General features: G+C 31.8%; 4 protein-coding genes across 5 annotated transcripts in view; all 4 read right to left on the bottom strand.

Moving 5' to 3' along the window:
- LOC124825676 (protein TIC236, chloroplastic) overlaps nt 1-2,534 on the bottom strand; it is a 34,793-nt gene extending 32,259 nt beyond the window's left edge. The window contains exon 1 of the mRNA XM_088107095.1: nt 349-2,534. Coding sequence (XP_087963221.1) covers nt 349-2,225 — 1,877 coding nt within the window. The 5' untranslated portion in view covers nt 2,226-2,534. The remainder of the gene's footprint in view (nt 1-348) is intronic.
- Nucleotides 2,535-5,094: 2,560 nt separating this feature from the next.
- LOC124825677 (uncharacterized) lies at nt 5,095-7,408 on the bottom strand. The gene is made up of 3 exons (XM_047298345.2): nt 6,624-7,408; nt 5,734-5,995; nt 5,095-5,482 (listed from the first exon to the last, which is right to left on the bottom strand). Exons 1-3 carry the CDS (start codon nt 6,942-6,944, stop codon nt 5,097-5,099), a joined length of 969 nt encoding a protein of 322 aa, XP_047154301.1. The 5' UTR covers nt 6,945-7,408; the 3' UTR covers nt 5,095-5,096.
- A 3,698-nt stretch (nt 7,409-11,106) lies between these two features.
- Nucleotides 11,107-16,980, bottom strand: LOC124825678 (syntaxin-32-like). 2 transcript variants are annotated; one of them, XM_088107094.1, is made up of 6 exons: nt 16,904-16,980; nt 16,478-16,818; nt 16,159-16,409; nt 15,897-16,069; nt 13,735-13,923; nt 11,107-11,479 (listed from the first exon to the last, which is right to left on the bottom strand). In XM_088107094.1, exons 2-6 carry the CDS (start codon nt 16,707-16,709, stop codon nt 11,320-11,322), a joined length of 1,005 nt encoding a protein of 334 aa, XP_087963220.1. In that variant the 5' UTR covers nt 16,710-16,818; nt 16,904-16,980; the 3' UTR covers nt 11,107-11,319. The 2 variants fall into 2 exon arrangements, with proteins under 2 accessions (XP_087963220.1, XP_047154302.1); XM_047298346.2 differs by having other exon boundaries at nt 16,478-16,953.
- A 1,263-nt stretch (nt 16,981-18,243) lies between these two features.
- Nucleotides 18,244-22,261, bottom strand: LOC124825679 (syntaxin-32-like). Its single transcript, XM_047298347.2, has 5 exons — nt 21,723-22,261; nt 21,204-21,454; nt 20,943-21,118; nt 19,897-20,094; nt 18,244-18,477 (listed from the first exon to the last, which is right to left on the bottom strand). Exons 1-5 carry the CDS (start codon nt 21,955-21,957, stop codon nt 18,318-18,320), a joined length of 1,020 nt encoding a protein of 339 aa, XP_047154303.2. The 5' UTR covers nt 21,958-22,261; the 3' UTR covers nt 18,244-18,317.
- Between the last annotated feature and the right edge of the window lie 2,083 nt (nt 22,262-24,344).

Here is a 24,344-nt window from a genome sequence, read left to right as displayed (position 1 = left end):
TGTTTCAGCACAAGGAACACTATTATAATTATAGAAAAAAGGAGCAAATTCTACATAATTAAGAATATCCAAATTATATACGTATTATTAGGAACTTTTTTTATTTATTCCTATATCGTATCTTTACTATTAAAAGGATGCCAAATCTCATTTATTTAGTATGTTGATTTTTTTTCTCACTATAAATAAAGCATTCGTGTTGTCTCAAAGAACACACAGTTTAACTCAATGTCTCTCTTTCTACTAATTAGCGTGACCTCTCTAAACACCTATATCATATTAAAACTATAAGTTAGTAACAGTTGTGTTCATCATTTCATTTTCATAATAAGTGATAATAGATCTCACCTGACTTCCCTGTCCCCGTACGCAAGCAGCATGACAGTTGCACCTCTAACATGAACAGAATCAAATGCAACAGGAAGAATTTTATTTAGGCCTTCAGACTGCTGAACATCTACCCTATCTACATATTCTGAAACAGTATCTTCAACTTTGAGACCCATTTCAGATTTCAACTTTTCAATGGGACCAGAAAGGAAGAAAGATGTCAACCCCTCAATGTTTTTTAAACAAGAGGTGAAGCCAAAATTTTTAATCAAAGTCTTGAACGGAACTTCAAAATATGTAGCCAACTGAGACATTTGCTTCACTGAAACCAAACCTTTTTGGCCCTTAATTGCACTAACATCAATTGGACTTTGTGCAACGTGATGTCCCAACTCCTCCTTTTTCTCTGTACGAATATTTGCATTGGCATGTTCTGAGACATCCTTGCTAGATTGTAAAAGTTCGTGTTTACTCTCACTTGTTTTTGAAGAAAGATCACTGGAAAATTTTAAATCATTTGAATGACCATTGGTATTTTCATTTGCAGAAGGAGACCAGATTCCCAGATCTCTGAGTTGTGTTCCATTTTGGTTATCGTTGTTTCTATTATCGTCAGTACTGGCAACAGATACAGCTTTTTTGTCAACATCACTTTTTACCAACTGCGAATCATGATCTCTAGAACGAAAAAATCTAGAAGATGATGAAGGCTGCTCAAACTTCCCATATGAACTGCGAAAATATGCATTTGCTGCAAATGCACCACGTTCAAGAATTCTTTTTCTAAGAGCAATACCAGATGCACTGATGTCACTCCTTTTAGCCTTTCTTTTACATTTTTGCTTTTCATGCCCTTTAATGATTCTTGACCAAAACTTTAGTCCTTTTCCGGGGAACTTCACCCTAAATGATTTCTCCAAATCACCATGTTTCATGTCATAATCGACACCTGTGTCCACACAACGATGACCATGATGTTCCCCCTCCTTCATGCAGAAAAAACCCTTGGAGTTTGTTCCTTCTGCTGAATGAGTTCCAATCTCCTTTAAATTATCATCACCCTTGGATGGACCACAATTCTCCTCAGAAACAAAGTAACCCATCTCTGCAGCATCCCTGGCTGCATCATCCCTTTCGTTCACATGTTTTGCTGCCGCCTCCTCACGTGCAACCCTCCTCACCCGAGTGCGGTGATCAAGTCCTTCTTCGGTTGACAACCGCCTCTGAGTGCCCTCTTGATACAACGGTATCCCTAACCAACTATAGTCCTTCTTCTGCACCACCATGACACACGCATGTGACAAAACTGCATCAAACACAAAATTCCCCCTCCACAGACTCGAAAGAGGGCGAAAACGAACTTTAACAGTGGGAGCCTCGCCACAGGAGAATTCATCTTCACGTGGCCCAAACGAACACGACTCCAATGTTACACTCAATGGCGAGATTTTTGTAACCTTGCCAAAGCAAACATCATGCTGAATACACTCACTGATCATTGAACAAACAGAGGGCAAGATATTAGCTTCAACGAAACCCTTGGCTTTGTTCCTTCCAAACCAAACCAATAATAACAAACCAGAGATAACAACAGTGTATACAGAGGCCCTCACCAAAAAGAGCCCCTCTTTCCACAATGATGTGAAATAACTCACACTAAAAGAAAAAGGTGGCTCCTTTTCCTTGAAACATCTAAACCTCCACCCACTTGCGGAAACATGGTGTTTCCTCAACAAGTCTACATTTTGTCCACAAAATCTAAAAGTTTGCCTCAATGGGTAACAACCATGTATCACAGACACGGTGCATCTCTTGCTTCTGGGGAAAACCATTTTGATAGTGTTGTTACCTTCCCAAGAAACACGAAGCTTAATCCCGAAAAATGAAGTGTTCATTGTCTCCTTCTTTCATAAACCAAGAGAAGCTGTTGTTTTCTGCCCCTTTAAGGATTCAGTAGCAAACACGCATGCCAAATGGAACATGGAGCTTGAGAAGTGAAGCGAACAGTAATCAATGTGGTTTGCTTTGTCGGCTCAAATGAGTGAGAGATCTTGATTGTGGGTTGTGGAGTTGGAACCATTACAATGAAGTTGTGTGTGTGTGAGAGTAAGGTGGTAAGAAGAAGGAACAAGAATCGAAGGAGACACTAAGAATATTACGTTGCTTGTCTTGAGGGAAATCAAATGAAAAAGAAAGAAACTGCCTTTAACGCTGTCGTTTACGAAAAAATTCATACTAGTAGTAGGTAGAAAGAATCAAAGGTTTTCCTTTTGTTTAAAATTTTATATCTTATATTTAAAATAAAGGCAAAGGGAAAAACATATAGTTTGTGTAGTACTGGTAAATTTAAAATCTAAGGTTTTACTTAAACTATTTAAATTTTGCTTCAAATTAAATAACTTAACATTTTTGTATTTTATATAAACGTGTAAAAACTTCTATAAACGGAGTTAATAAAAGTTATTCTAAACTAACAATTCCAACCACTTTTATAGAAGCAAGAGGAAGAATTTTAGATTAAAAAAATAAAGAAATATTATATTTTCAAATATTTTAATTCTAAATCTAATCATGTATGTGTCAAATGTGTATACATCTAATTATTGATTATGGTTTGTACCAATATATAATAAAATTTCTCAATTTGTGTATACAAATTTTTAAAATAAAATTTTATTCTACGTACAAGACGGATATAAATAATGTTTCTGCATTATTTTATTCAAATTTTATTTTTCAGTATCACTTATATCGAACTAACAAACAAAAATATTTTCAAATATATATCTTATATATATATATATATATATATATATATATATATACACTTTTATAACTTTTTAATTGCAATATTTAATAATAGTTTATATTATTTTTTAAAACTAAAAACAAAATGCCTAGAAACAGAAGCTATAATATCTATGTTTTCACTAGGTTATTATTTAAATCACAATGTCGATAAATTTGATAAACTATAGACACTGAATCGTGAGAAAACTTGTATATTTTAATAATGAAATATACGTGTTTTTTATCTTATTATTAATAAAACCATAAATTAGAATATATGTATTGTACGTAACTTCGTATAATTAAAATATTTTAAAAGTCGTGTTATTTTATGTATTTATTTTATTAGACAGTAAATGTTTTTATTATATTTGGAAGTCAAGTTCATATTTGTCATGGAATTTCATCTCCTAAAATAAATTTTCAAACTACGAATTACAATAAAGAATGTGATTCATATAAATAAAATTTTAATTGCTTTTATTACACTGTTGTAAATTGATGGTTTGATTAATACTAGTGATTGTTCATCTTTCTAAATGTTTCCCTGTTCATATGTAGTTTCTTATAGTAGAAAATTAATTATTGAAAGCTTGTAACAAACACAATAAAATATAAATATATTTTAACTACCAGACCTTGATTTGTATTCTTCTAATACAACATATAAGTATGAAGTTTATTTATATTTATTCATAGGATGTTTAATTAAGTAGAATAGTAAAAATAAAAACGGTATTACTTGATTTTGCGATAAAAACAAATTTTTTACATAATTCAACATTTTTTTGTATTCAAGGTGTCTTCTTTAACAATGGAAAATATAAGTTTTGAATATTATCTTCTTAAAAGTACAATAAAGCAAATTATCTAACAATGTTTTTCTTTTGTATGAAAATTTAGAGGAAAGGAACCACGCCTCAGTCCGAAAAACATGTTATTGGTAACCGAAAACTCGTATCTAAAAGGGTCTGTCGTCTCATTAATTTCACTTCAATTTCATTCAATAAAAATATAGAAATAAATTATCACTTACGAGTAATGCACGAGTTGGTACTTCATTTTCTATTAATGCTAAATTGTTTGTGATATATTTAATTGAGGATTTAATTTCGTCAAAGTACATCCTAGGTTTAGAATTTTACTATAGTAACTTATGATATACAACGATACATCATTTACATAATATATATCAAACTATTTTTTAATGTGTTCATAGATCTGAAATTAACCTTAGTCAAAGTAAAACGTAAAATAAATTGGTTGAAATCAAGCTTGATTACTAAGTACAGGTCTAAATAGCTTGTTCTGGTACAAGTTGTTACTGATATGGTATTTATGGGGAAAACACTTTAGGATTATAAAATCCAAATGCCCTGAATGGAAGAGAACCCTACCTAGACGAAAGAAATCAAATCACTCCACCCAAGCTTAGCTTACAACTTAATGCAACGCATCACCATCTAATGAGTACAAACCTTCAAGCTTTTTGCACCAACTACATTGTATTCTAATTTTGACACCTCAGTTTAATCGGTGGCTAAGACAACACATTCTCCACTACTATTCTTATTGAACCCAAAACAGGACCTAAACAAATTAGATCGATTTGACGGGGTTAAATAGCCTCTATAAAACAACACAGCACTTTCTATATAATAAAAGATAAACTTCGCAGTCATAACTAATTCACCACTGATCAGACACAAGGACATACAAGAACTACAATACACAACAATGTAGTTCAGTAATATTTAAAGCTAAAATTTTCTGTGCCAAAATAGCAAGTCCAGAACAACTGAACAACACTAATTTCCCCCCAAAAGAAAAAACTAGATGAAAATTTCCCAGGTCCACTGGAATACGACTAGAGTCATGACCACTCTCACCAGAGCCTAGAGCCCACAGTTTATTCGGCATCATCATATGAACAAGAAATACAAATTCCTGTATTGATGTTAAGGAGCAGGGTTCTTTTACCGCACAGGCTGTTGGTTATAATGGTTCTTTTCTTTTTTCTTCGCAGCAGCAAGCCTTGCACTCCTTGCAGCAGCCTCCTGAGCAGCAGCTCGTGCAGCACCATCCATTTCTTTACTAGATTTCTTCTTCTTTGTAGAAGCAACTTTCTTAAGACGCTCTTTCACATCAACGGTAGATGTATCCTCCTCCACATTATCAGTGCCCGAGGCCAAATCAGGCCCATTGTTTGTGTCTGAACTGTTGGGTTGATCTTGAGATTCTTTCACTTCCTTGGAAGATTTATCCTTCTTCTTCTTCTTCTTGGAAGTTTTGGACTCTACATTGGTTTCCTTCTTTTCTCCATCTCCATCAGTCTCAACACCTTTCTTATCCTGAGGACCACCTGCCAATGCGATTTCGGAAAATCTTAGTTGAGCAAGATTCATAAAAAATAAGCAGCCTTCAGTACTTATATCGTAACACGCACATAAAATTTATTTTTCTCAGATAAATAAATAAATATATATTAAAGAGGTTTGAATAAAAAGTTGTCTTTTTGTAGTTAAATAGAAAAGGCTGTGAATGCAAATTGCTTAAACAAAAAACGCAAACTATAATCTTGAAAACCATTTGGCATGCAGTATACACGTTTACCTTGTGACTCATCTTGACCGTCATTACTTTGCTTTGGTGCTACTCCAAAATCAGCTAGAAGAGCCTCAAGCTCTGCAAGTTCCTTCTTCTTCCTTTCTTTTTTAGAGAGCTGTCTTTCTGCCTCCTTTGGTGGAGGCGCAGAAGCTTCAGCATCCTTCTTAACTTCAGGTTCAGATTTCACCGATTCTTCTTGTTCATGATCATGCTCTTCCTCCACCTCATCATCCCCTTCATCCAAAATATCTTCCTCACTCTCACTGTCCTGTAATCAGAAATCTTATCAACTATAAAGCACCAAATCTGGACCAGATCCATTCATGCATAAACAATACAATGCAAACATATACACACACAGCACTGCATACTTACATGCTAACATTGACCTCAAAAAAAAAACCCTGCAATAAATTCCAAAGTTCAAAGAATCTCTATTTTTCCAACAAATGAAACAAGTAATCCAGGACAAACTAAATTGCACAAAGAACCAAATCATGTATTCTACCCAATGATAAAGCATAATTATAACAAAACCTTTATACACATAACATGTTTGGTTCCACATCCCAGATGTAATTTGTCACGTTTACTAGGAAGCTAGTCATAGCTTCCAAATCCTAAACTTGATTTCTAACTCTTCAATTCACATAGAATTTAACTAGCACAATAATTCTAGTGATAACAACAAAATGTTTCAGACTCTATTTTCGCATTGTAAATTCAGCATGTGATCTACCCCCATACCATCCACAACCTAAACACCAGTATATCCTGTAACAACAAAGGCAACCAATTGAATTCAAGAGAACCGATACATGTGCTTCCATCCATCCATCCATCCACACCACACAGTGAAATAAATAATAAACAAAACAATAAATAAATAATCGGACCTCAAAATTCCCGTGTTTATCATCCTTGCTGTGATGAGTTTCAGAAATGCCCCACCCCGATTGGGGCGGCGCTGTGGTGGCATAGTAATCGTCATCGTCATCGACATCGGCCCAAGATTTGGCGTTCAAGGGTGCAGGGGCCCAAAACACCTGGGCTTCCGTTTTGGTGGACTGGCCCTGCGATTTGGTCGACGAGCCCTTGCTCTTCGTCTTCTCCTTATCCGACTTCTTCTTCTTCTTCAGAGTATCCAGCGCCGCAAACACGTTCGTGTTGTTCAACACCAACGACCCCTCATCCCTCCGGCTTCCACCTCCCACCATTGTTTCTTTCTCGGATCAAACACTCCTCAACAACGCAACACGCGATTTCCCTAACACCTGTAATTTTCCTCACGCGCTCCAAATTCAGACTCCGTTTGTCGATTTAAATCAGAATAGTAACTTAATCACAACAAAAAATTAAAAAAAAATAGCAACGGAAGAAACTAAGTTCTCTCTGGAATGTTAAAATCAGCGGAAAACGTTAGTAGTTGCTTAGGATATGAAAATGAAATTTAGCCAAATTTTGTTATTTAATCGATGAAAAGAGAGTGCCAGTTAGAGATCTGGCTGTGGGCGAAGACCGTGAGAATTGAAATCGGGAGATTAGGGTTTGGAGAGAAGAAGAAAAGATATAGAGAGAAAGAGAGAGGATGAGTGAGACGCAGACAAAGGACGAAGAAAAATGCGAGTTCTTCTTCTTCTTCTTCCGAGCTAGGGTTATAACAATACAAGAAGATAACGAAATGAAGGGAACAAGCCCCAGAAAGGAGCTTTTATAGGGTTTTTTATTTTCAATTTTGTTTTACTTTTGTATTTTTTAATATTACTTGTAACTTTTTTCATATAGAATTTTGACTTTTTAAATTTATTTTATTTAAACTTACGAATCAATAAGATACTCGATGAAATAAATGTTTCTTTATAAGATAAGTAGCAGTTAATTACTCCTAGGTCAATATGTTTTTTTAACATGTATTATTATTATTGTTATTATTATGTATGTTCTTTTAATGTAAATAACTAACTTAATTTTGAAAACTGTTAAATTTAAATAAATAATCATTCAAAAGGAATAAAATAATAAATAATTATTTTAGTTTAAAAAATAATTAAATAAACTAAATAGAATTGATAAAATAACTATGTTAATTTAAAATAATCTTTTAAAAGAATAAAAATTATGTACACGAAAACTTTTTTTTTTCTAAATAATTATTATATAATGATGACTAATAAACACTCATAAGTGTAAGGTGGTTACAGAACCAATCTTCTCTATATCGAAATACATTTTGGTTACGTGTATATATATCTACTTTTTTATAATATGATAACAACGGAAGTTAATTTTTATCATAATTATTAAAAATATAATAAATAAAACAAATAATTTTTATAATTTTATTATAGACAATTAAATTATAAATTTAAAAGATTAAATAATAAAATAATACATATAAATAAAGGTAAAATCGTTAAGAAAACGTATAAAAGAAAAGTTATAAGACGAAATCCTTAATTACATGACTCACTTTATAACTCAAACTGTCTTACTTTAGCTTTTTAACTTTGTTAAGTAATTATTTTATTTTATATAATTTTATTTATTGTATAACACTAAAATAATTAAACATATTATTTATTATACAATATATTAAAGTTACATTGTAATTAAAAAAAATTGATTATGTAAAATAAAGTATTTGAAACACGTACCCTTAATGTACTTAAAATATAAATAATTGTTTTTTATCTACATGGAAGTCATTTTCAGATTTTTTTTTTATTTTTATTTTTATTATGTCAAATTTTATATATTTTTCATTTTAAATTTTGGTATTTTCATTGTGAATTTATGTTATGATTTAAAAATATTATTAAAAATAAAATAGAAAAAAATAATTTTATCTTCCTATCTATATTATGTTTACTGTACCAAATTTTAGTTGACAAAAATATTTATGGATTCTAAGTTTTAAGATTAAAGATATCTGAATAACTTTTTATAAATAAAAATTATTAAAATATTCATATGTGTTTAAAGTATTTTTTTTATGAATGGGGAATTTTTTTTTTAACTAAAATTCTTCTATTTTATGTTTATGTTTGTTTCTTAATGTTATCCTTTAAATAAATTTATTTTTAAAATTAAATAATTATTTTATTAATTATACTTTTAATGGTCGCTTCTTTAAATTTAATATTTTTTTACTTGAATGTCTTGTAAACTTAATTATTTTTTTAATTATATAACTACCTACAAAAATAATAAAAGTTATTTACAATAAAATTAAACAAATTTATTTAATTATATAATTATAATAATAATAATAATTTTATCATTTTTTATTAAGATAGAAAAATAACACACATTTCACATGGATTACATTATATATTATCACTATTTTAGATCATATTAATATATATATATATATATATATATATATATATATATATATATATATATATATATATATATATATATATATATATATATATATATATATATATTAATATATATCATGAGCATCAAATTTACACACTAGTATTGAAAAAGTTATATATATTATTAGTACCGACAATGTTATTGATAATTTTGTATTAATAATAGCAGTAATGTTATTAAGGTTTAATTATATTTTTATTCATTCAAAGTTAGAATAATTTTGATTTTGGCCCTTAAAGTTAAAAGAAAAATAATTTTTGTTTCTTCAAATTGAAAAGCAAATTTTTAGTTACTAACCATTAGGTTTAAAGGAGTAAAACGAGTTTAGTATTTATGATCTACAATTATGCAGTTTCAGGGATTAAAATCAACTTCTTTTAATTTGAGGAATTTAAACATATGTGAAATTATATACTAACGTATTTAATTCAGGGAAATTAAAAATAATCATAACGTTGTTAATATATTGTGAGGAAAACATGCAGTTGAATATCATTAATTAGTATTGTTGATATCCTTTACATAATACTAACAATAATATACACTCTATTACATTTGTATGATTATAAAAAAAAAACAGTTAATGTAATTCAGAAATTTAATTATTACAATATCCACCATAACGAAAAATAGTTATGAAACATTAAAAAAAATCCTAATTTGATTCTCCAGATTTATTTAAATTAAAAAAAAGACGTTTAGCTATTGATTTTTCCAATTTAGTTCTATAGTTTTTAAAAATATCAAATCATTTAATTTCTTTAAAAACATTACATTTAGTCATTTAGTTTTTTAAAGACATGAAATTTGATTCTTTTGACTGTTTGTTGATCTTTTGATTTTCAACTAATCATTTGTTATTTCTGTTCTCAATTTTCCATAATCTTAAATTTATTCTTTTTTAACCACATTCATGATCAAGCAAAAACCAACAAACACCAAATTGAAAAAATGACTAAATGTAATTCTTTTTAAAAACTAAAGAACTAAATTAAGAAAATTAATAATTAGATTTTTTATAAATTCGAATAAAATTAAATAACCAAATTAGAAATTAGGCCAAAAAAAAATAAAAAACAAATTAAATACTTAGTTTATTTTCATTATATACGCACTTTTCACTTCTTTATACTTTTCTATTTACATATAAAAAAATCGATTACAACATTTTTATTGCAAATATCATATAAAAATTCACAAATTTAAAATTTGAATCTTATAACCCCTTTTCATTAAAGTATCTTAAATAATATAGTTATTTTATAAAGTTTTGAAAAAGTAATTGAAACTATACGAGACAACTGTTCTAATTGTATATGCTGTTATTCAAGTTTAATATAAAAAAAAGAATTATAAAAGTTTTTAGAGTTTAATACAAAAAATAAGTTTATAAAATTAGGACACCTATATTACTAGAATCACTCCATTTAAACAGCAATTTGACAAAAAAAATATATGGTAAAAACAATTACTTCAATTAAATCCAAACAATCTTCATTTAAACTCTTTTATACACTTTCATGGTAGTGTTTGGAACCGTTTCAGCAGGTGAGTCCATGTATCAGCTGACACTAGAATGGGATTTATGGTATATTTGTCCAAAGAAAGTGTAAACAGTTTTAACAGTGTACATTAAGCCATCCAAAATGTCTATTAATTTACAACCAAGAGAAAAGTTTGACATCACCACTTAAGCTAACTTGTAAAAGAAATTGCAAGATATGTTATTTTCTATTATTCTACGTATAGCTATACAAGCTGATTTTACAGCATCTTTGCTGTGATCTCACGGTGACATGAAGTCTCTATTATATATATATATATATATATATTAAATAGTATGAGATTAATCTTCTCTGTATAGGTCCTCTATTTATAATAAAACAAATATAAACTAAACTCAAAACATAAATAAAAAATAATATCAAATTAACTAAAATTAAAAGATAAATATAAAATAAAAATAAGATATCTACCGTGATAAAAACACGATCCTTCACAAAAAGATAAATCGACAATATGCAATGCACCAAGTTCTCAACCTCGATACGTACAAGTATAACATTTGACAAACTTGGTCCTACGCTAAAATCTGCCGGAATGAATATAGATTTGGAGAAAGAAATATTAATGAAATACAAAACGCTTATCACCAGTAAGAAAGGCGTCATTTGTGTCCTCGTTTTCATTTCTCTGTCATCGGGATTACTATGCCACAAAAAATAAGAAAACCATAAGAAAAAATATCAATACAAAGAAAATCTTGATCATCAGCCACCTATTAGAAGATATGCTGTTCAGATACTTTAATAAAGCCCCTTGAGCCCCCTCTACGTTTGCCAATGTATCATCCATGTTTTCATCAATCCTGCAAATTAAGTACCTCTATCAACCCCACCAATGTCTCCATATAAAAGCAAGAAACAAGCAAAAGTCGGTTCACCTTATCATCAATCAAAGAACGTATGCAATTGTTCACATCAAATTAGAATAGTTTCAAAATATTGTAGCAAGGTCGTAAAACAAGAAAGCTCACGGAAGGGCACACTCATGTCTTACACCCCTACCTTAGTTAATGGCTAACCAACCCTGACCCGTGAGTGCCCAATTTGCCCCACCTGCATTGGGAGGGTTTGGTGAATTTAAACCCTCTCTGCCATGGGACAGGTCAGGTGTGGACTTAGGGTTCCTATAGCCCGTATCAACATATTAAAGGTCAATTATATTAACTCACCTTTACTACTTTAACACTAATGCTATCTTCGGTTGAGTGGAGAAAGAACCACAGGGTGGGGAGGAATAAAGAAGAAACAATTTTTAAAAATAGTGCGACCCACTATTTCTAGCCATCTCTATCTCTCTCCTTACTTCCTATCCAATAAATAAAATTACACAACTTTTAAAAAACAAGCATCTCTATCTCTCATTTATTTATGCTCTCTACCAAACAACTAAACATTCAATTCCGTTTCTTACCTATTTCTCTTCTCTCGACTTATTTCTATTCCCTGTATTTCTCTCTTCAAAACGAAACAGCGTTAAGAGAACATTTCATACCGGTGAATTTTTTCCATACACCAGAAGAATCATGATTCTTGGAAATCATGAATCCTGGAAATTATGATTCTTAGGAATGACTAAATTTTATTTGGTTTGTCAAAAATATTGCCAAAAATATTTATATTTTTTTTATAGAAATTAAAGAGTAGTGTTATTAAAATATTTAACTTGTTTCCATGCATGATTTAACTCAGGAAAGTTAGAATATCGCCTCCTTCCCTCAGAATGTTTTATGGAAAACTTGACCAAATATCATTCGTTAAGAATGTTACTTTTTAAAAGTCAACCAAACATACGAAACATATTTTTCCCAATTTATATTTTCGGAATAAGACAAACTTTTCTTCTACAAAACGTTCCCTAGTAGTAAACAGAAATTACTTTATGAGAGTAGATTAATTTTAATTGTCTGACTTCAACCATTTAAGGGGGCAGGTATGGCATAGTGCGGATTCTACTAATATTTTTCTAAATTCTAGTGGAGTTCGATTTAAAACCCTAGGGGCTAGGGTGCAGTTGGAGTTAGGTTGAGCAATAGCCCATTAAGCACCCCGACATGCGAATTGACATGATGAACTAATAATAATAGACTGATATCTATCACCAAAATTCATTACAAAGATTTAACTGGGGAAAAATTGATATCATAGTCAAAATCAATAAATTAAAAAAAGTAGTTAGCAATATCTTCATAATTATAAAGAAAGCGAGTATAAACTCCAAAAGTGAAAAAGTTAAGCAAGATTTTAAAAATTGAAAATATTCATCATCCTCAACATTTTACAAACTTTACCTTGAGTTTGAACATGGACTTTTGCGAATAAGTTAGCACGTTTTACAGATATAATTACATGTTAAAACCAGTTACCAGAACTTCTTCAGAAATTCATCAATTTCTCTCAACGTGATAAGACAAGCATTTCAAAGAAAAAATTGTAGTTGAAATTAATTTGGACACACATTCCAACTACATTTATCAATTCAGAATACATTTTATCAAAATTAATTCTACCCAAATTTAAAACAAGCATCCCCTTAGGCTCGACAACATGGATTGCTGGACTTTCCCCATTTCTACTTTTCTGCTCATCATTTTTTCTTTAATAGAAAAAAACATAGATTAAGAATTTAATAAAACAGCAGCATCAAAATCAGGAGAATGCAATCAAAGACAGATCCAAGCATAAGATGGAACAGTCCTAAAAATGAAAACAAAGCTTTCACTTCCTGTAGCTCTTTCACCAGAACATATCATCATAACAAAACTCGTTACAGGTTTAATAAGGAAAAACAATAATTAGTTTATAATATCCATTCCTACATATATCTGAAAGCCAATATACTTTAAAACAAAGTGATGCTTTGCTACAAAGAATATTATAAGTTAAAAGTCAAAAGCCAAATTTATCAGTGTCAAGTCAATATAACAGACAGGCTCACTTGATCATAATGGACAAATAAATAAGTAAGCTTGTAATTTCAATATAATATATCAATTTAAATAAAGCAACAAAGGACAATAAATATGCATCTATACAATGCATGAGTGAGAAATATAAAAACCTGATGGCAACTTCTCCCTGTTGGGAAACAAGTGTTGCTAGCTGATTAAAGATGTTGCTAAGCTCGTGAATAGTGGACTCAACATTCTGAAGAGCTTCAGCTCTGCTTTGCATGTAGCTATCTTGCAATGGGGCTACCTCTTGTTGCTGCTGTTGCAGCAACGGTTGACTCTCCCCATCAACCTGTTTTCTGCAGGTTCAAAAGGCCCACCAGAAAATTGTGTGAGATCATAGTTTCAGATATGATTCATCAAGACCAAAAACAGCCTTGATATTGGAGCATAATAATAGTGACCACTGTTCAAACAAGGGTCCAAATTGTGCCTTGTAACCGTAGTTCTCGCTTCTCAGCTAGAACCAGGCTCAGCATTTTTGTGGGCCATTCTTAACATTTCAACTTCTAATTGAAAAGGTTTTGTACTTAGGATCCAAATGGATGGAATTCTGGTATGGGGTTTATAAGGCCTTGGGCTCAGGCTCACTGACTAAGACTGCTAATTTTTGTGGTGTAAGTCTCCAAGGTTTCTCATCACTATCCTGTTTGTTATAAAGTGGTTAAGTTTCTATTTATATTACTGAGCAGATACTAATAGAAGAGAAAAGATGTTGTAGTTTTTGCGATTACTATATTCATTTATCTTTATGTCTAGTATGTTATGCATCGCGGACAAAACTTTTATATTTCATATAATCACTCATGTTTTTATGTTATGGGTCTCTTAAAGAGGGTGAGCCCTAACACAACGGAAAAGTTGCACCTTAGTGATCAGTTGGTCACAAGTTTGAATTTGAATCTGCAAGGATAATGTTGCATACAATGATCCTCTCTCATACTTTCGCACAACAAGCAAGAAACCTTTTGGCATGAAGGTCCCTAGTTAGCTTTACTTATGGGTATTTGAATTGAAAATTAAACTATCATATTTAGGAGATATTTTTAAAATTGTTCCAGACATTCAATTATGAGATATTGAATTTGGAAGGTACGGAACATTGGTATGAAAAAAAAAATCTTACAACTAATACTTTGGGAGATTCATGATAGAATCCAATAGTTGAGAGGGGGTAATGGTCTAGATATACCTAATTATATATTATAAGAGAAGATTGTCAGGCAAATGGTATTGCTCCTAATGAGACGATACAATCAATGTCATTTGAATTGCGTTGAAGATCTCACATCAACTAAATATTTGATAACACTATAATATATAAGTAGATGTAAACCTTATTTCAAGTTGATTTTGTGAGATTAAGTTAGGATTAAAGCCTATTTTATAAGATGCTATCAAAGTTTATCTTAATGAAGTTTGTTGGACCTAATGTGCCATCTACTATCTGATCTCCTATTATTCCCACACTCGAGATGTTTAGTCTTAGTGTGAGGAGGCTTGTTAAAGATTTCATATCAATTAGAGATATCACAAAGTTATAATAAGTAGATGTAGATCTTATCTTACCAATTCAATTTTGTGAGGTCAACCATAGTTTAAAAAGTTTCAATTTTTTATACGCTTTGCATTCTGTTATATTTGCTTTTATCTTGCATAATTGAAGTAAACATGACTGTTTTCACAACCAAGTACAAATTTCTTGTCTTCCTATCGGTGGTGTTAATAGCTACTGTAGCATCACTATGACATTGCAGAAATGCACTGATCCACGATTCCACTGCGCAGCATCTGAAAAAACGGCTCAGGCAACCACAATGGGTACCGTGGTTTCAACTGCCACAGCGGCTTAGAGGCCAGGAAGTAGAACTACATGTTACACCCTCGTCCAGTCCCAGATCCCCACTCTTTTTAATGTTTCAGTCATGATTATATCTTTAACAATTGAACATTCTGAGTTAATATTGTACCATTTTTATGAAGCCTGTTGTTATTTGCATACAACAATTTTTTATAGATATGATTGATTTCGTTCAACAGTTATGCAAATTCTGCTATTTGCCAGCGATGCTTTCATGTTATCTGCAATATGATATGGTGGCTTTCCGCCATTTCCCACCATCCGCTCATGCACAATTTTTATCTATTCAATTCAGATCAAACACTTTTTTCGTTTTAGCACGTTTTTATCTTTGTTATGCCCCTTACTTTACCACATACTATTGCACAAGCAACACAAGTAAAAAGGGACAGGTGAGGAAGCATAACTTACTTAGCAAACAACTGAGATGAAGATGATCCACTAGCCCATGGTGGAGCAGGGGCATTAGAACTACTAGCAGCCGATCTGGTAGCCAACGGCCGTTGCCGGACAAAAGGATTTGCAGAATCCTTAGAACCAGAGGCCGAAAACAGCTGTCTTCTATTCTCGTGCCCTTTCAAGTTCTTCACAAAAACATCAGCATCGCATCAGTGTCGTCCGCAATTAGAAAAAAAACACAGAGAAGTACGACAACGCAAACACAGCACAGTACCTCAGTTCGCATGGTGAGAACATCTTTAAACTCTTTAGTGGCGCCCATCAGCCGCGTCTTGAGGTCATCAACCACCGTTGTTGAATGCATAGTGGTGTCGGTGGAAGCGTTCCCACTCGTGTTCCTTGAGTTGCAAAGCAATTGAAGATCCACAACCGCAGAGTTTAACGCAGTGATATCTTGCTTAATTACCCCCGTAAGCTCTTGGATTTCCATGGTAGGGTCATCGAAAACCGAGGTCCTCTTAGCCACTGCAGAGCAATTAAAATCAAAACATAGGGTTCTAAAATCAATTAAAAATAGGCTTTTATTTGCTTACACTTGGCAAGCTTGGCGAGCTTCTGAGACGTTTGGTGAATCCCGAAGCCAATCTTGGAAGCTCTTCTGTTGAACTCTGATTGATTTGTAATTGCAGATCGCTGCTCCTCCAATCTCGATGAATTGCTGCTTTGTCCATTCGGCGCTGATCCCGACTTCTTCAACCTCTCCGCAATGCTATGAAATTCAAGCGTCCGATCCCTAAACGATGACTGCGCCGATTTGGAGTGCATTTTGCCAGTGTATCAGACACCAGTGCAAGATCCTTGAAGCCGGCGCCGGAAATTCTGTTATAGTTTCCGGCGAGAGGTGGCGAACTACAGAGAAAGATAAACCCTAGATCTAATTGGAATCGGATCGTATTAGCAATTGGGAGAGTTATGCAGTAGAGAGTTTTAGAAATGAAAATGTTGCGTTACAGCAAAACCTGTAGCTCTGTTTGGACATTTCACCCTGACCTCGCGGGATAGGATCTCGTGTTATTGTTAACTGTTTCGTCTTTTCTAATTTTAACACGTGAAATAGACTTGCAAAATGCACTTATTTTTAGTTTTATAATAAATTATTTTTATTGATGGGAAATATATAAAAAAGAAAAAGACAATTACAATACAATTTAGATATAATAAATAAGTTTAATAACTCTTCTTTCAATAATTATGTTAGAAGTCATGTTAATCATAAAGTTTTATAGGTAGATAATGTAAAATTGCATTTTGCTAAGTTTATATTTATATATATAATATTTATTGATTAACTTTTCATTATAATGTTGCTAAAAATTGTATGACTATAAAAACTCTTACCAGATCACTTAACAAATTAACTAACATGTTAATGTGTCTATGTAAAAATGAAAATGAAGTATCAAAATTTATCAACACTCTCTCCGGTTCTTCTCCATAGGAAAATCCTCAGTGTCAACAAGTGAAAAACTTTCATATTTCCCTTCACAAAACTCCCTCTTTCATTTATTAAAATATTTCTCTTTTTGACCTTCAACCTTATAAAATCAATTGAAATATGTGGCTGATCTGTCTATATCTTTTTGCTTGTTTTTTATTAGTTATTGAAATATATATGTGACATGTTTTCCTTAATTATTTCTAGTATAGTTGTATTTGAATTAAAAAAACTGCAAATAATTGTTGACTTTAAACAATTCCTTAATTTAAATGAAATACAAAGTTTTAATAATAAATCAAATATACACCTCATTCGTTATAAATAAATCATACACAATTATTTGGATTACTTACTTGATTTTTGTTACTCTTTCACATCTTTATTATCACTAGACTCACAGCATTTTATTTCTTCAACTATAGCTTTTTATTGTAAATGTAAATTAATTTTTTATTTAAAATAATATAAATTTCTATTTGGAAAAAATATAAAAAATATATTTAAAACTATGGAAATATAGAAATTCTGTTTAGAAAAAAAAATGGAAGAATACAAAATTAAAAAATAACAAAATATCAATTTTTTTAATTGAAAATTATTAAAATTTTAAAATAGAAAATTATTAAATATTTTTAAAACTAGAAAAATAGAAATTTTAAAATATAAAAAATATAGAATTTTTAATTGAAATTCATACAAATTTGAAAATAGAAAAAGTATTCAAATTTATTTAAGAAATCCTACTTTAGAAGAAATATAAAAATAAAAATATAAAATTATAACAATTTAATATATTTGAAACAAATTTGATTATATATATATATATATATATATATATATATATATTAGGAGAAATAAATATGAAATCAATTATTAAATAAATACAGAAGGCTGCCACTCGTGTGTTTGTTTTCATTTCTCTGCTATACCAATGTCTATGCCACAAAAAATAAGAAAACCATAAGGAAAAATATCAATACAAAGAAAATTTTGATCATCAACCACCGATTAGAAGATATACTGTTCAGATATTTCAACAAAGCCCCTTGTGCTCCCTCTACGTTTGACAATGTATCATCCATGTTTTCATCAATCCTGCATATTAATGAAGTCTATTAACCACACTATGTCCCAATTGGTCAATATAAAAACAAAAATCAAGCAAAAGTCAATTCACCATGTTAATAATCGAAGTATACATGTAGTTAACACATGTTTTACAGGTAAATTCACAAGTTTGAACACATGGTTCCATGACTTTCTCTCTCCCTTCTACTTTGGTATATCATTTATAGTAACATAGAATTTGTCCAACCGTTGCCATATGTCCTTATATGGTGCATTGTCCATTCACTGTTTCTTTTGATTTTGCACCTACTGTTTTTACTTTCTCTCTCCCTCTTTTTACTTTGTTCTACCATACAAAACAGCGGGTGCTGATCTAGTTTGTTTCTTTTAAGCAGGAATCACATATACTATTACTAAGAAATTGATAAAGAAGTATTCAAAACTTGAATTATGTAACCAGATAAATCCCAGCAGCACTGGCAGGCACGTGTATTAAAAACTAAGCTGTCACTGCCTCTAGTGCTTTCACCAGTTGATATCATGAAACTAGTCTCCGTTTAAGATTAAACAAGCAAATCTGGAAAAGACTAATTAGTCTACAATGTCCAACTCCAATGTCCATGCATAATAACGTCCAAGATATCCCAAAATATACTCTAGAAATAAACAACTAAATAAGAAACCAAAAACAATTCTTAAAAAAGTCATAAACAAGGAGGGACAAGAAAAGAAACTACAAAGTGAACACATAAACTTCCATTGGTAATTACTAATTAGGCCCCCTCCCCGAAACCAACCAACCAAGGATGTGAGAGTATTTTTAATTGTCACCAGACCCTTTGGGGCAAGGGAGGAGGAATGTCCAAGTTCATATATAATTAATTCAAGAAATGAAGGAAGACCGTATTATTTAAGTCCTCTAAGTAACTAAGAGCATCTGAATGTTCATAAAGTTATCATGACATAACATCAACAAAAGGCAAAACAAATCTTACCCTACTAGGTAAGATCAGCTACACAGATCACCTGGTGCCATTTGTTTAAAGGTCAAATTTACAAACAAAATTCATTAGGGATCTATGTTAGGTGTGTGTGTGTGTGTATGTGTGTGTATAGAGAGAGAGAGAGAGAGAGAGTAGTTTTATGTTCGTTGATGAGAGCCTAACACGACTTTCTTCTCCACTTCGACTTGGGAACGCTAAGATACCATGGGCGTAGTAGAAAGCAATTTAAATGGCACGGCATCCAACATTAGAGTCAGCATGAAATAAACAGCTCAATCATCTCCCGCAGACAGATAACCTAATCCACCTATGTTTTACTCTCCTGAGTTTGCTAGTACTTTATAGGAGATAAATTATTATGCAAGCTATTTCTCTACTTAGTAAGCAGCAAAACAAGCAATTTAAACAGTAAGGCATGACACAATTGAGACATATGAAATACCTGATGGCAATCTCTCCTTGTTGGGAAACAAGCGTCGCTAGCTGATTAAAAATGCTGCTAAGCTCATGAATAGTGGACTCAACATTCTGAAGAGCTTCGGTTCTGCTTTGCATGTAGCTGTCTTGTAATGGAACTACATCCTGCTGCTGCTGCTGCTGCTGCTGCAACAATGGTTGACTCTCCGTGTCCATTCGCTTCCTACAGATTTAAAAGCTATGAGAAAAGTATAAAAGTTTTGGGAAGAAGCCAGAATTCCTGCCAGAACTTGACCGAACCTGAAACAGCCTTAAAACATTAGAGCATAGCAAAAGCTTTTATTATTAAATGTAAAGGATCCGCAAATCATGCCCAGTAACCATGCTCTTGATTCGGACCAAGATCCCACTGCTTTTGGGGTATACGTGTCACTTCAACTCCCATCTCTTGAATTGAGCCAAGCCAACAACGGAAAATGGCTAAAATGGCAAGCTTGCTTTCCTACTTATATTTTGACCAACAAAATTCTCTTCGCCAGGCAAAATTTATAAGTACTTGAGTTTTCTTGGGTCAGTTTAGGCCACCAAAGGTCTGAAAGGGCCAAACTGTTTAACCAGTATAACTGTAACCAAACAATCAATTGAAGTCCATACGATGTAACTTATGCTTGTTTGATGCAATTGCATCAAAGGGATAGCCAAAGTTCACAAGTTGGAAGTTAAAATTGCTAAAGTGGTTGCAAAAAAAACTGCAAAATTCAATTGGACTTCAATAACATCTCAAGGAAAACAAATAATGAAATCCATGTAAGTTGTAACCACACTTACACTATATATTAATTAATAAGCCAACTAGTCTTACTTAGATTCACCAATTCCTTTCTTCCAACAAAAATCATACACTCAATAATTATCAGACATAATAACACACATTCATGTGATAAGAAAACATCAATTAAAATCATCACACAAATTAGTCTACATGCATTACACAAAAATTGTCAAGAGAACAATAACCAGATGCTTAACTACAAGACTAAAAGAATATACAAATAAAAACAATTTACTTACTTGGGAAACACCTGAGATGAAGATGGTGACTCGTTAGCCCAGGGAACAGCAGGGGCATTAGAACTACTAGCTGCCGCCTTAGCAGCCAAGGGCCGTTGCCGGATGAAAGGATTAGCTGAATCCTTAGAAGCAGAAGAAGAAAACAACTGTCTTCTATTCTCGTGCATTTTCATGTTCTTAAAACAAAACACAATACGATCTTAGTAGCTAGACATTAAGCCACAAAAACAAACACAATAAACCACCAACACCACAAAGTACCTCAGTTCTCATGGTGAGAACATCCTTAAACTCTTTGGTGGCGCTCATCAACCGCGTCTTCAAGTCATCCACCACGGTGCTCGAATGGCTCGTTGTGTCCACAGAAACATTTCCACTCTCATTCCTAGAGTTGCACAGCAACTGAAGATCCACCACCGCTGAGTTTAAAGCAGTGATATCCTGCTTAATAACACCAGTAAGCTCTTGGATTTCCATGGTAGGGTCATCAAAAACAGAAGTCCTTTTCGCCACTACGAATCAAAACAATAGAAACGTTCATAATAACTTCATATCATATTATACTATAGTAAAATAAATTAAAGTAGGTTTATAACTTCATGACCTCACGCATCCAATGATTTTAATCTAAAATCAACAAAAATAGGCTTATAACTTTATAAGTTCGTAATTTTACATTCTATGATTTTGTTCTAAAATCAATGAAAACAGGATTATAACTTCATATCACAAGATTATAACCTAAATTCAATTAAACTAAACGTATCGTCATTTGCTTACACTTGGCGAGCTTGGCTAACTTCTGAGACGTTTGGTGAATTCCGAAGCCAATTTTGGAAGCCCTTCTATTGAAATCCGATTGATTTGCGATCGCCGATCGCTGTTCCTCCGATCTGGAATGACTGCTACTGCTGGGCCCAGTGGGCCCTGATCCGGACTTCTTCAACCTCTCAGTGATGTTGTGGAATTCATGCGTCCGATCCCGGAACGATGACTGTGCCGCTTTCACGTACATTTTCTTTTCCCGTCCTGGAAATTCAATGGAACCGTTGGCTCCGGGAATCTGAGATCCGTGAAAGTAATCAGGCACACGTGAACAACACGGGTAAAACTCAAACTGAATTTGGATTTGGAATTTTTTTTCGGTGATTGTGTGTATGTTAATGAATCATATGTTGCAATTCGTTGGGGGAAGACAAGGGGATCTGGAAAATTGGTGTAGCGGATAGTGGTTTGTTTGCATTGAATGAATTTGATAGTTTCATTTTGTTCCTTTCCGACCTTCAAACATCTAACTGTCTAATTTGGCATCTGAATATCCCAGAGTTATAACTTACAACTGTTATTTTGTTTAAAAAAAATGGATAAATAGTGGTTTTATTAGCAAATAATCCAAAAGTAGATTGGTTATTTAGATTTTTATTTAAAACCAAAAATATAAATTTTAGTTTTTTTCAAAGAATTGTTATAAGGAGTAAAACCCCATTTTGAATTAACTTTCAAACTCAACACACTATAATATCATAATAAATGTTTTTGCTAGATGTTAGCATCATGTGATCACTATAAACATTATTTTGCAATGTTTTATAATGATAAATGATAAATCAGGTTAGGATAGTTTTGATATTTAGGTCAAAAAAAATATATTGACATCACTCTAAAACTCTTATCATAAAACTCAATTTTCTATTCAATTCATACATGTAAATTTTGTATTACAAGTATGTCCTTGTATATGATAAATTAGACAAGACCATCGAATCTCACATTAATTATTAATAAATATTCTCTGATGTCCATTAATATTTGCATTTAGTTTTTATCATATGAATCATCATTTTTTATATTTAATTAAAAGATAAAAATTACAACAACAAAAAATGCTAATAAAATCATACTCACCCTGCAAATCTAATTTGTAGGTCTTACCATTTATCTTGGTCAATACTTGAAAAGGACTATCCCCTCTTGGCATAAGCTTAAACTTCCTTTATGTTAGGAATCACTCTTTTCTGAAATGCACCCATACATTTATCTTGGTTAGTATTTATGGCAATAATTTCTATGTTATAAAGAATGTACATTGATTTCTGGCCAAAAATGTCCTCCTCACTTCACCACTTTTTTACAAAGAAAGTTTGTTTTCTGTGCTTTCTTTCTCCACTCTTTTCACTTTTTTTTTTATCTCCTTTTGATTATTTTTCTCTCTCATTTTTTTTAGCATTTTCTTGCTTTTCTTTTATTTTTTTTCTCACTTATTTTCTCTCATTTTATTTTGATATTCATAAACTTTTTTTAGTGACAAAGGTATAAGAGTGAATTTTGGGTCTTAATGAAGAAATGTGTATTTGTTGGTGTAACCATCATGTTGGTCTTTTTTTTTTTTTATCAAACTACCATGGTATTTTGAGCAACATATGGCTAGCTTCCATAGGAATTGTATCACAAAGGATGTTATCCTCGTATTTCCCAATGAAGAATACAATATCAACTTGTTTGTCCATTTTCAACTTTCCTTTCTCACTTAATCATTGTAGTTTATATGGTCTAGGATGAGGTTTAGTGTCCAAGTTCGTTTTTGTCACTAACCTCGCATTGACCACATCATTCTCCATCCATGATTAGTGATAATTTTCTCTTTGAATCCCCTCGTATTCCCTTACAATTCCTCAAAGCATCATCCTAATTATAAATAAGTCTCTTGTAATTTCTTTTTCATTCATACTATCTTCTTTATTGGATGATTTAAAATTGGAAGATTCAGTAGTGTAGTCACCATTCTCTTTAAAAAAAACATTATTTTTATGGTGGGATGTTATGAAGCTATGTGTCATTTATCCAAACACTTGAAATTTTTTATCTCACTAGTATTAACCTTATTTGGCTTATCATGATGCTCAACATATTTTTTTTGAAACACAACACTGGAACTGTTTGAAGAAACACCACCATCTTTCTTATTCCTCTCCTTCCAACTTAAAGAATTAAGATTATAATAACTTTTTTTCACACATTTTTTTAAGTTGTTGTTCTATCTTAATGACTAAATGAATAACTTCCTCCATTTCCACACAACGATGTAGTTCCACCACACCTTGAATATCAGCATTTAACCCTTGCATAAAAAGAGCCATAATTATTCCTCTTTTTTCAATCACATTGGCTCTAATCACATCTCTATCTCTTTAAAGTACTCAATGTTATTTTCTGCTTGAGTGAGACATACCAACTTATCTCGCACATCACTATGATAATGTGAAGGAACAAAGCGCCTCCTCATAGCCCTTCTCATATCCACCCAAGTATCCACCTCAAATACCTTATTCTATCTCTTTAAACTTTATCCCACAAAATTAAAGCATAATTATAAAATCTCATTGTAACCTCTTTCCTTCTATT

The sequence above is a fragment of the Vigna umbellata genome, chromosome 2, assembly GCF_029865625.1.
Source record: "Vigna umbellata cultivar VRB3 chromosome 2, Vumbellata_1.0, whole genome shotgun sequence".
Taxonomy (NCBI): Eukaryota; Viridiplantae; Streptophyta; class Magnoliopsida; order Fabales; family Fabaceae; genus Vigna; species Vigna umbellata.
This window is presented reverse-complemented; position numbering and strand designations above follow the sequence as displayed.